The 12,799-nt window shown below is 37.5% G+C and overlaps 1 protein-coding gene and 1 long non-coding RNA gene across 2 annotated transcripts; both read right to left on the bottom strand.

Annotated features, from left to right (window-relative positions):
• Positions 1-862: 862 nt before the first annotated feature.
• On the bottom strand, positions 863-2,672 carry LOC103926722 (probable protein phosphatase 2C 27). The gene is made up of 4 exons (XM_048569258.1): positions 2,631-2,672; positions 1,943-1,999; positions 1,494-1,699; positions 863-1,304 (listed from the first exon to the last, which is right to left on the bottom strand). Exons 1-4 carry the CDS (start codon positions 2,670-2,672, stop codon positions 863-865), a joined length of 747 nt encoding a protein of 248 aa, XP_048425215.1.
• A 2,997-nt stretch (positions 2,673-5,669) lies between these two features.
• LOC125468962 lies at positions 5,670-9,759 on the bottom strand. The gene is made up of 2 exons (XR_007251303.1): positions 9,441-9,759; positions 5,670-5,905 (listed from the first exon to the last, which is right to left on the bottom strand). It is a non-coding gene; the product is annotated as an uncharacterized LOC125468962 (long non-coding RNA).
• Between the last annotated feature and the right edge of the window lie 3,040 nt (positions 9,760-12,799).

A 12,799-nucleotide genomic window follows, 5' to 3' on the forward strand; every position in this document is an offset into this window, starting at 1 on the left:
TCTACTATCCACTCCCCCCTCATAGGCCTTTCGGTGATGTAATGGATTTTTCTTCACCAGCTGGTGGCATCTCCCAGTGCGTTTTTGCAACATTTCAGCATGCTTACATAATCCGGCACACCAAAGATCCTATCAAAGTTTTCATCGTGCCTGCGATCATTATTATATGCTTGATCATTTTTCAAAATTAAGAAAGCTTCGAAACAAGACCCGTGGGTACTATCACTCACAGATTGAAGAAGGGAGGAGAACTACGCTTAAGGGGCATATACCATAGGTTTTATACATATTATCTTTCTTACAATAGTTAAGAATTAAGAAAGATAATATGTATAAAACCTATGGTACATGCCCCTTAAGCGTAGTTCTCCTCCCTCTTGTGAGTGATAGTACCCATGGGTCTTGTTTCGAAGCTTTCTTAGTTTTGAAAAATGATAGAGCATACAATAATGAACGCAGGCAAGAGGAGAAGTTTGATAGGATCTTCGGCGTGCCCGATTATGTAAGCATGCTGAACTGTTGTGAAAACGCACTGGGAGATGCCACCAATTAGTGAAGAAAAATCCATTACATCACCGAAAGGCCTATATGGGGGAGTGGATAGTAGAACCACCACCTCCTGAATTCCACTCTTTTGCTTCTGCCCTTGTAAATCATCTCAGACATGTTGGTGTGTGGAGCCAGAAAAGTCAACACCGGACCGTATATTGCATACTTTCGCTTGTGTGGAGAGGAAACTTGATGACAATAAATGGAAAAGGTCTCCAGGCAAAGGGCCGTGATTAAGCATCCAACCCAAAAGAAGTTAGATGTCGTATTACCTTTTATAAATTTTGAATAGGAAAAAAAAAGAAAGAAAGAACTAACTAAAACAAATTTCGGAACTTACATGGTTTTGAGATTTTGTGTTTTGAGATTCTGAGTTCAAAACCTCAAACAAAGGTGACAAAGGCGGCGGTGGGTTGGGCGAGAAGCATACCACCCCATCCTTCATGTTGGTACCCCACTCCCAATAGAGTGCCTTCCTAACAATCTCTCTTGCGCATCTCCCTGGATCATTGTTATCCATTAATTCTTTCCTTGCATGTGTAAATAAATGCGGGCGGCAAATATTATAGTCATTCCAGGTTAGGATCAAGAACTCATCTTCCTTGCTCAGAAATATCTCCTGAACTTTTGGCGGTGCAGGCAAAGGACATGAGGAACCTTTGGAGCTTTCTAGGTCTTCGGAAATCAGCACAACTTCCTTATCTCTTCTTCCCATCACAACTAGACAATCCCCAACATTCGCAATTAGCATCTTCCTAAAGAGGAACAACATATGGATCACATTACATTTGAACAAGTAAGAATAGACGGTTGGCAAAGAATTATGTATACAATCACAAAACATGAAATTTTACCAGTGGCCGGGCAACAATAAGATGAGATAAATTGCAACATAGATTAGTGATCTAAATCTGAATGAAATTCAAATTGCCGTGCATACTAACCTTCCCAAGACGAGGACAGAAAGTGCACTGGTGATGGAGGAACTATTAGGAGTACCAATATCAGCAAAAGCATGGCCACCTTTTTTGAAAGCTTCCCTACTTGCCTTCTTAATGGTAAAGGTGAAATATGGATCCTCAGCTATGAAGTTAAAAATGTGCTCCCTTATAATAAAAGCTGCATATCTACCACCAGGGCCATTAAAAATCTACAAAATGTTGTCATGTTATTTATGATTAAAGATCAAACAGCGAAGCTACTCTATTGAGCTAGCTACAAGCTAAACTTATGTAATATACCCTTAATAACACCACAAAAAATGGTCAAGAGCACATTAAAACAAAATTTGACATTTCTAATAAATCGCTGTGTGTGTGTGTGTGTGTGTGTGTGTGTAGAGAGAGAGAGAGAGAGAGAGGATATGAGCAGTATAGTTTGTGTGCAAGTGGACCCAAAAAGCAGATAAGAGATCAGGATCGTTAGCAGCATTATAGTTTTGAGACCCTTTCTACAAAAGTTAAGACTTAGGAATTAGACTCGTAATTGGAGATTGAAGAATCTTTAACTGAGAGTTAGGGACCATGGTTCTCGATTGAAAAAAGCTTGAATAAAACAATTTGTGAAGAACTGAAGAAATCAGAGGAGGTATGTTGAGTCGGGAAAGATATTGAAAACTTCTGTGTGGGAAATCATGTGAATTTACAAGAGCGAATTCATATGAGTTGTCAAATTATGAACTGCAGCAATACTGAGTAAATGAGCTGGCACACAATTTGCTCAAAAATTCCTACTCTCAAACATCTTAGATCCCTCACTCAACCTTATATTTCTCTCATTGCTTTCAGAATTCAGTGTGTATATGTATGTATATGTATATATATGCTGACATGTATAAGAAGACATTCACATATGGTAAAGGACGGTAGAATGCTTTAATAATGGAATAGAGTCGAGATTATGGTGAGAAAGGATAGTAAATAGCTATCACTATGTAAATGAATTCAATTAGAACTCACTTTTTTGTTTTCTGTTTTGTAGCTACCTTTAGTTGGTGATCTCTTGTATTGGAATTTCCTCGTTTTTTGAGTTTCTGAAAAAAGAGAAAATGTTAATGCATTTATATGTGTGAGTATGCGCACGCTCTTCACTGATATTTCATTCTCATTTCTGTTCTCCCTCATTCATATGTAAATGCTTTGTTGTATCTTGTCCTCTGCCCATTGGTCATAAATATAGTACCTATGCTTTCTTTATCTTATTCTTGAATACCCACGTTGATTGGGAGATCATTTATTGTTTCAAGGTTGAAGGTGGTCTACATATTCATGAACTTGTCAATTTAATATGTTCTTAGTTGAAGTTGCAGAAGGGTTGCAGTGAATTTGTGGAGATTTTTGTATGGTAAATTATGACTGCAAACCCCTTGAAAATCTCCTATTCCCTGGTATTTATATGATCATATCTCAGTGTTGTCCTCAACTCTACTCACTTTTAGTTGGACTTGAGTTAACGTTTTTCTTACGAAATTTGTGGGTTTGATTTTGGATGCAGGCTACAGCTGATGATCAGATTCAAGTTATTGAGATGATTAAGCTCTTGGAAACAAAGGGTTCGAAGACTTTTTAAAGTTTGGTTCCAACATTTGTACAAAATTCTATAAAATATCAGTTATGTAAATTTATAATTGTATTCTTATATTTTAATGATATAACAATTTGTTTTCTCACCAAAAATAGAAAAAGAAATATGATACTCCAATTTGGGTGCCCACGCAGGGCATCTTTTTTTTAAATATTATTTTGCAACTTTGCCACCGATGTGAATTAGGGTGGCACTGCAGGAAATACACCAATGCAATATTGGTAGCCATTGTTACAATAGAGTCCTCTACATAGGCCACACTCTCTAATTTAGTGGGTGCTTGGTGGTCATAGAGGTTTGCCACCAATGTGAGTGGCAACACTTGACAATAGCCACCAATGAAAAGGGTGGCTTATAGCCAAATTTCTAGTAGTGAACCAAGATAAGACAATGACCATCAAGCTCGATATGGCAAAGGCTTATGACAGAGTTGAATGGTTGTTTCTGGAAGAGGCTATGCTTAAATTGGGGTTCCATCTGCGTTGGGTAAGTAGAATCATGGAATAGACAATCTAAGGGGCTAATATCCCCGGAACGTGGATTGCGCCAAGGTTGCCCTCTTTCTTCATAATTATTTCTCATTTACGTGGAAGGTTTCGGAAGTCAAAGAGAAAATTTGTGGGGTGTGGATGGCTGCTAGGGCACCTTCCATATCTCACCCTTTTTTTTTTTTTTTTTTGCGGATGATAGGTGGATGATAGGTTTCTTTTCTTGAATGTCACAAGGGGTTCGTGTGAAAGTGTTAATGAAATTCTCTGGGTATATGAAGAGGTGTCTGGGAAAAAAGTTAATTTTTCCAAATCCACGATTGCGTTGAGCCCTAATACGATGAAGAATCTAAAATCATGGTTGCTTCTTACTTGGAAATGCGAATTGTGCAGTGCCATGAGAAATACTTAGGCTTGCCGATGGTGGTGGACAAAGGACAAAAACAACTATCTGGGGCCATCAAAGACCAAGTTGGGAAGAAAATATGTGGGTGGAAAGAAAAGCTCATTTCTAGAGCGAGTAAAGAAATTTTGATCAAAGCCGTTTGGAAGGCAATACCTATATATACAATGACTTACTTTTGAATATCCAAGGGAACGTGCAAGGGGATCCATGCTCTTCTAGCAAATTATTGGTGGTTCAAAGCGAAGAATGAGAAAGGTGGGAAAATTTATGTCGGAGCAAGTGCAAGGGTGGCTTGAGTTTTGGGGATTTCAAATGTTTCAATCAGGCATTCTTGTAAAGCAAGTATGGTGGCTCTTTACTAATAATGGGTCCTTGGTGGAACAAGTTTGTCGTGCTCGCTACTATCCGACTAATACACTTCTCCGAGCGGGGGTGGGTGTTCGATCGTTTTTCATTTGGCAATCTCTTGTATGGGGGAAAGAGTTATTGCTAAGGGGATTACGTGGGCCTATTGGTAATGGGATTGCCGTGTCCGTCTACAATGGTCCTTGGATTCCATGACCAATGAGTTTCAAAATACGTTCACTACCTATTTCGCGGACCCATTGTCGAGTTTTTTATCTAACGGATGCGAGGAGTGGCGGGAAGAGATATTATACTCGGCATTTTGGCAGGAGGAAGCCGAGGCTATTATGCAAATTCCTTTGGGAACTCAACAAGGTGTAGACAGTCTCATCTGGCATTACAAAAAACACGGACGATACGCGGTCGAAAGTGGGTACTCGCTTGCCCGGTTAACAAAGGACCGCGAACAAGGATCGGTGGAAGGATTTATTGGTCGAGATAAAAACGTATGGTGCATTATATGGTCTCTAGTAGTGCCAAATAAGATCAAATCCTTGATGTGGAGAGCTATATGTAATTTCGTTCCAAGCAATCAAGTTCTTTTCCAAAAAATAAATAAAAAATATTGGTTTCCTCACGGACCTTACCTGTATGTTGTGTGCGTGGAAGGGCAGCGGAAACGCTGCTACATGCCGTCTGGAAATGTGGCAGTGCAAATGAAATTTGGGGTTCTACAGGTTGAGCGGACGTCCACGTTGAATGGAAACTGATGGAGTTTAAGGATTTATGGATCGATGAAATTCTATCAGGTAACAAAGAGGATCATAACTACTTTGCTATGTTGGTGTGGAATATTTGGGCAGCAAGATGTGAGGATCTTTTCGATGGGGAGAAGTGTAGTCGGGTAATTCGGAATCGAGCAAGGAATCTTCTTCTTGATTTTCAAGATTCCACCAAGATTGATCAAGTGCGGGACGATGAGGCTATGGAGGAACAGTGAAGGCAGCATCCACCAAGGGGCGTATTCAAAGTTACTATTGATGGAGCAATATCGTTTAAGGGATTGAATAGAGGTGTATGAGTTATTAGAAATGACGATGGTTGTGCAACACAACGCTATGGTTATTTTGATGCTTTAACAACCTAATCGCGCGTGGCAAATGAGGGGTTATCGTTTGCATATGATGCGGGATTCACTTCTATTATACTGGAACTGTTATTCAAAAGCATAGTGGATTTAATTGTTGCAAATGATGTTTGTCTTGATAAGGATAGTAGAGTATTGTAGGCGATTGATGTTTTGAAGAAGAGGTTTCTCTTATTTTTCATGCAAATGGCAACGACGTGAAGGAAACAAGGTGACTCATGAATTAGCAAAATTTGGCCTTCATAATGGAGGTCTTCATACTTGGGTGGAGAAGGAGCCACTTTGGCTTGTTCCTTTTCTGGAAGTAGATTTGGAGAATGATGATTGAATGTAAGCGGGGAGCATCTTGGCGAAGTACTCTTTTTGCCCTACCAATCTTCTTGTACTCTGTTATTTTTACAGAAATAAAAATTCAGTTTCACATCATTATCCATCTCAAAATATATTGTGGGGTTCAACAAGTGCTTGTGTTAATAGATGTTGGGTGAATAAATAAACAATTTTTTTTAATAGAATATATTGCAAGATCCAATTTGCTAATTAGAATAAGTAGCAATAAAAAAATCAATTGTTACTGTTTCAGTTTGCTAATTGGGTTGCTACTTTTGTTGGAGACGATTTTATCCTATGTGGCCCAGCAAATATAGTTTGCTAATCCTTTGCTACCTCTACTGGAGATCCTGTGAGAGATGGCCCATGGCTCCCTACTATACACTCTTTCTGATGTAGCCAAGAAATTAGATTATTTTAGATACAATAAAGATAAAAACAAAAGAAGTGACATTCAATTAAGAAAAATGATTGGAGAATGGGTAATTTATAAGTTAAAAGATTATTTACTTTTGTCATATCTCAAAAGTGAATGTTACGGTTTTTTCAAGTTGTTCCACTTCATGTAACTTCGATTGGGCGTGCTAATTTTAGGCCTATAAAGCATGAATTCAAAGAGAATGACCAGATTTTAAGTTTTTAAGACATTTGAATTTCAATATTATGTTATTTGTTTAATTCTTTTCATATTTGAACTCCTAGAATTATAAGTACCACCTTTAGGGTGCTAGGTTTGTAATCTTTCATACTTTGAATCAATAAAGTTTAAAGTTCTCTCTATTTTCTAGATATTCTTAATTACTAATGGATGTCTTTTTTTTTTTTTTTGAATGAACGACATTATCTACACTAAGGGGGTGAATGAGTTAGTTAAGTCTCACAATGTACTAGCAATAATATAGTTCAAATTCGTTTTTACCGAAAATCAAACCTAAAATCTCTCATTTATAAGTGAAGATGAATGATACTCACACATCCTATTTTACTTCTCATACACCTTTTTAATTTTTGGCCGTCGGATTGGAAGAATTGAAGAAGATCAACGGACAGAAATTATCAAGAAGTATATGAGAAGTAAAATAAAATGTGTTGATAACGCACACCATAAGTGAAAAAAAATATCACTAAATCGTAGTTGGCAATTACTAATTGATTTTTGTGCATGCCTTTGGATTTTATGTTTGTTGATCCTTTTCATTGTAAATTTTGTTGGGTCACTTTTAAACACTACAAGACAAACTGGCATTTTATAGTATGCCAAAAATGTGATAACAGGAGACGAACATTATAGAAAGGTCAACACACGTAACACTATAAAATATTGAGGTATTCGCAGATTTATCCTTTTAAACTTATAGCTCACTGCTAATTTTCTCTCTTCAACTTTAATTTTAGTCATTTATCCCCGTAAAAGTTGATAAATACCGCCGTTGTCAAATTTTGAAATTTTCCACGCATATATATCACATGGCAAACATATGAACCATTAATAAGGATTAAAAGGGTGAAATCAACGCTCATCTCCTAATCCAGCGTTCCCAACTTCATTCCTCCATTCACCATCCAATTCTTACCTAATTTCCCCAATATTAGGCCCCAAATTGTTCTTACATGAGCGAAGTTGTGGTTTCAATGTGAATTTCGTAAACGGCATTGAAGGGACAGGGAGGATCCAATCCCATCAAATTAAAAATAAAATGAACAAAATAGAGCAGTTTGAGACATGGATGATTTCCTTCATGAGGATGTGAGCAAAGAAAGCTTAATCCTAAGGTCATGGAAGTATACTTAGCTATGAACGTTGTAAACCCAAAACCTTTTTCAGTTGCATTGTTCATAAATCATATCGTACCCCTGAGCAAAATTGTAAACCAAAACCAGAATAATGACAGTTCACTCAAAGCGACACAAATTACTCGGAAAGGCAGATTGAGATGGAGCAGCTACAGAGTGTTGGATGCACCAGTTCGTGCAAGTCTACCCAGCTAGACCATTTCCCCCAACATCACCTCTCATGTTTCGATATTGGCTCTAAGCTATTATTTTAGTGGGCAAACTCATCTTTTTACATAAAGTAATGCTAATGCTCAAGGTTTTTAAAAAATGCTAGGCACTAGGCGGGTTGGAGCCTAGCGCCTAGGCGGCTAGACGGATTTAATTAAATTTATTATATAACATATAAATAAGTGCTTACTTATACTTTAAAAAATAAATAAATACTTATTGAGAATTTAGGAAAGTTAAAACTTAAGCGATATTGCCAATTTGAAAATTCACTAATTAAGTAGGTTATTCAAAAAAACCTTTAACGAAATTAAAAATAAATAAATAAAAACAATGGAACTGCCTAGCCCGCCTAGCCCCTACTTGATTTTTCTCAACGTTTCGGCCTAAATCGCATCGGTCCTCCACCGCCTAGTGCCTAGGCGGTCACCTAAGCCGATTTTTAGAACATTTGGAATAGGAACATGTGAGAATTTACGTACATAACGGATGAATTCGCAACATGAATGTGAGAGTCTTCTTTGAGCATTTGAATCAAACTCTTAATGAAAGCACCAATTTGTGGTAACAAGAATCCACCGTCTTCAATCTTAACGAATTTGTACCAACAAAACAATCAACACCTTTGATCAAGGTCAAAGCCTCATGCGCCCACGAGGAGTGGGAGTGTGGCTAATGGATCTCCGATGCTTAAGTCAACCTTGAAAAGAGTAAGTGTTTAGGGCTTAGGTGCATAGCAAATGCTTACTAGTAAATGGTGGAGATAAGGTATTTATAAGGAGGTGGCTAGGCCTAGGGTTAGGGTTTTTCCTACACAACGGTTTCCTATTGGCCAAGGTTATGTCATCCTGAATGAGAAAATAATATTCCCAAGATGTTACTTGAGAGATAATATCTTGGGATGATGATGGAGATATCCTTGATTGATTGTGATGAGGATTCCTTACTTGTGTGAGTTGATCTTTAATTGAGAATGTATTAAAAAAGATAGAATTTGATGATTAATCCTAACTTTAATACCTTTGATTTTTTCATGCCACGAGCAGGAAAGCTTTGAGCTGTCATGGTCAGCTGCTTGAATCTTTAGGGATGTTAAGCTGCACGTGAGAGTATTTGTGAGGCATGCCTATTTAATGAGAATAATTTTATCTTCTTGGAAAAAATTTCATGTGTTGTCTTCTGAATTTTTAGGATTATTTTTTGCTCAATACATATCAATAAGAGTAAGAAGTATGGCTGATTCGGTATGAGATACCAAACCAAAAACAACATACCGAATCCTGAATCGACCATTTTCGGATGGGAATCCAATGACCGATCCCGAACCGAAATTTCGATAGTCCCGAAATGTTTTCAGTATTTCGCTATGGGATCGAGACTGGGAAGCAAAACTGACGGTCCAATTCCAGATAAAAACAATTAAGTTCACTTCAAAATCCCTAATTCAGAAGCACAAATTCTGAATCCCTAAATTCAATTCAAAATAAAAATTAAAACTTCCAAACCCTAACCCACAAATTCAAAACGAATTTGAAATCAAACAAACTGTATGAACTGTGACGGAGCTACAATTCTAGAAATTCCTTACCTTGTGCAATAAGGAGTGAGGCCTGAGAAGCTTCGAGACTGAGACCGAGATCATGACCGAGAGACCTCCAATTTCAACTTTCGAGGGGGAGAATCAGAGATGTGGTCATGTTCAGTGGATGTGGTGTGTGACCGTGACTATGGATTGGTGGTGTGGGTGGATTCAGGCGATTGAGTTAGGGGAGGAAGACTGGAGGAGTGGTCAAGTTTTGGTTGGGTTTGGGCGGACGAGAGGAGTCGAGAAAGAGACTGAGTGAAAGTGAGGTGAGATCAAGAGAGAGTGGGGGTTATTTCGAACGAACAGTTGCGATTAATCTCCACCAAATCCAATGACCTATACTAATTAAAATTATACATGTAATAATAGGATTTAATTATATATATTATTTTTGCTTCTGTACGGGATGACCTAACAAACCTATACGGGAGACGAATGTCAAATCTGGATTTTTTTCATTTCGATGTCGGTTTGGTTCGGTTCGATTTCGGTATTTTTAGTATTTTTTTTCCACCCCTAGTAGGAATGTAACAACTCATTCTTAATTTTACGGTTTTTATGATTTTAAATGTATGATTTTACAAAAATACCCCTAGAGGTGAGTTTTTTACTTTCGTTGACTTTTGTGTCGTGAATCATTTGATCTACTATATTAGCATATTCGTGTAGTACTGTATAAGCTTTTTAAAACAAGAGCTTAGTATGTTTAGAAAGAAAATGGTTTTACTTAGTATTATTATTATAAACTTTGGTCCACTCACATTTCTATTTTGCGCCCCCTTCAGAACTTTGAATCGAGACATACGATCCTAGCGTCAAGGTATTCCTGTATACATACCTTCGAGTCCTCTAGGTGTAGGACCCACTTTCTTTGTAATCCCATTGTTATATATATATTACTTTCTTAGTATACTTGATTAGTTGTAAGCTCCGAATACGTTCATGCGTTACATATATCATTTTATTTAAATTTACATATTTTATTTATGTTCGTTCTTTCTTCATAACTTGCATGCATATTAAAATGGCTTTATCACCCTCGAGTGTCGGCCAAACACGTGTCCATCCTGGTGTTTGGAAGACATCAAGATCAGGGCATGTGAAGGAACCAAAAAAATCAAAGCTATTCACATAGGGCAGCTGTCAACACGCAAAGACTTTCTTGGTCGGAAAGTTTTGGAGGTAAAGGGTTAGGGTTTCTTCCAAGACTTTATCTGCATGGTCTATGATATTTTCTATATTTGGATTTAATTTATGATTCTTAACCGAAATATTACCACAAATGCAATACAATCAAAGGTTACCCTTTAGGTAATTATATTTTTTTTTAATAAAAAAATAGGGGACCATTTGGATAATTGTATTGACAATCCACAATTTGTTTAAAGTCACCCTCACCTCAGCAAACTTCCAGCTTTACCCCTTGTACTATTTTATCTTTCACCATATGAAGAAATGAGTTGAGAATTTTCTGATAGTTTTCTACTCATTAGCAGGGTAACTATAAAAGCATATGAAAATTTTAACCTTTTTATAATAATAAAGGCATTTCTAACATAAACACTTATGAAAAGTATTTTATAAGGGACACTAGGAATAATTATTATTTTTTAAATTCTACTGAAAGTAAAAAAATAAAAATTCGAATAAAATGGTTATCAAACCAATTTTTCAATCTAATAAGAGGGTGAAAACAAAAATTGAAAATGAAATGATTATCGAAGGAAGAATAATATAAATACCACAAACTGTTTGCGCTTTTCAAGTTTGCCTTCCAAAAGACTTTTCAAGTTTGAAATACATTATACCGCCTCTTTGGCTGTTTTCACTTAGAAAAATGGCTCCAGGTACCAGCAAATCAGAGACTATATTACCACTGTATCACTCGAAAAAGAAGGAAGCAGGGGCGGGAAAATCAGAGAGTACATTAACAGTGCGTTACTCGAAAGAGGAAGCGGGGACTAGTAAATCAGAGAATAAATTACCAGTTCAGCAATCGAAAACCGATATGCTTGTCAGCAAATTCGACTACGTTTTTCGCTCTGGAAGCTGTTCCGGAGTTGGAAGAGAGTCTGAGGAGGATGGGCTTTTCTGTATCGATAACCTTAAGGAACATCTCGGCATAACAGGGCACTTTCCTTTTCCTGCAGCAGCTTTCTACGGGGTCAGTAATCTAGCTAATCACTAATCTCATAGAGTTAGTTTGTTAAGTCTGGTTGTTATGTTAGTTAGGGAGACATATCCTCTCTCTCTCTCTCTCTCTCTCTCTCTCTCTCTCTCTCTCTCTCTCCACACATTGCTCAGTATTCTGTACACTGTAAATGAAATCACTTCTTCATTTCTGCCTCTATCATATCAAATTCTTTCTGAATGTGCTCTTGACCATTTTTTGTGGTGTCCTTGAGGGTACATGACATGATTTTAGCTTGTAGCTAGCTTAACAGATTAGCGTTGCTGTGCCTGTGTGATCTTTAATCATAAATAACATGCCAACATTTTGTAGGTTTTTAATGGCCCTGGTGGTGGAGCTGCAGCTTCTATCATAAGGGAGCACATTTTTAACTTCATAGTTGAAGATAAATATTTTACCTTTACCATTAAGAAGGCAATTAGGGAAGCTTTCCAAAAAGCTGGCCATGCTTTTGCTGATAGTTCATCCGTCACCAGTGCACTTACTGTCCTCTTCTTGGGAAGGTTAGTAGGCACGCAACTTTGAATTTCATTGAGATTAAGATCGTTAATCTATATTGTAATATATCTCATCTTATTGTACCAAAGCCCGGCCACGGTTAAAATGTCATATTGTGTGATTGTATAATTATTTGCCAACTGTCTATTCTTGTTCAAATGTGATGTGATCCATATGATATCCCTCTTTAGGAAAATGCTAATTGCGAGTGTTGGGGATTATCAAGCTGTGATGGGACGAAGAGGCAAGGAAGTTGTGCTGACTACCGAAGACCTAGAAGGCTCTAGATGTTCCTCAGGTCCCTTGCCTGCAGCGCCAAAAGTTCAGAAGATAATTCTGAGCGAGGAAGATTAGTTCTTGGTCCTAACGTGGAATGACTATAATATGTGCAGCCCGCATTTATTTACACATGCAAGGGAAGAATTAATGGATAACAATGATCCGGAAAGATGCGCAAGAGAACTTGTTAGAGAGGCACTCCACTGGAAGTGGGGTACCAACACGAAGAATGTGGTAATATGCTTCTCGCCCAACCCACCGCCACTTCTGTCACCTTTGTCACCTTTGTCTGAGATTTCAAACCCAGAATCTGAAAATATGGAACCTAAAAATACAGAATCTGAAAACCATGTAAGTTCCGACATTTGTTTTGGCTAATTCCTTTCTTTCTTCA

This window comes from the organism of the source record quoted next, unplaced genomic scaffold (genome assembly GCF_019419815.1).
Source record: "Pyrus x bretschneideri cultivar Hongxiangsu unplaced genomic scaffold, Pyrus_bretschneideri_v1 Contig10, whole genome shotgun sequence".
Taxonomy (NCBI): domain Eukaryota; kingdom Viridiplantae; phylum Streptophyta; class Magnoliopsida; order Rosales; family Rosaceae; genus Pyrus; species Pyrus x bretschneideri.

Bases quoted from the DNA above. Each gene is read 5' to 3' on its own strand.
- LOC103926722 (XM_048569258.1), bottom strand. From the start codon at position 2,672: ATGAGGGAGAACAGAAATGAGAATGAAATATCAGTGAAGAGC. The intron at 2,000-2,630 runs GTGCGCATACTC...TAACTTTTGTAG, and splicing joins ATGAAATATCAGTGAAGAGC to AAAGGGTCTCAAAACTATAA. The intron at 1,305-1,493 runs GTTAGTATGCAC...GTTCCTCTTTAG, and splicing joins TCTGTCCTCGTCTTGGGAAG to GAAGATGCTAATTGCGAATG.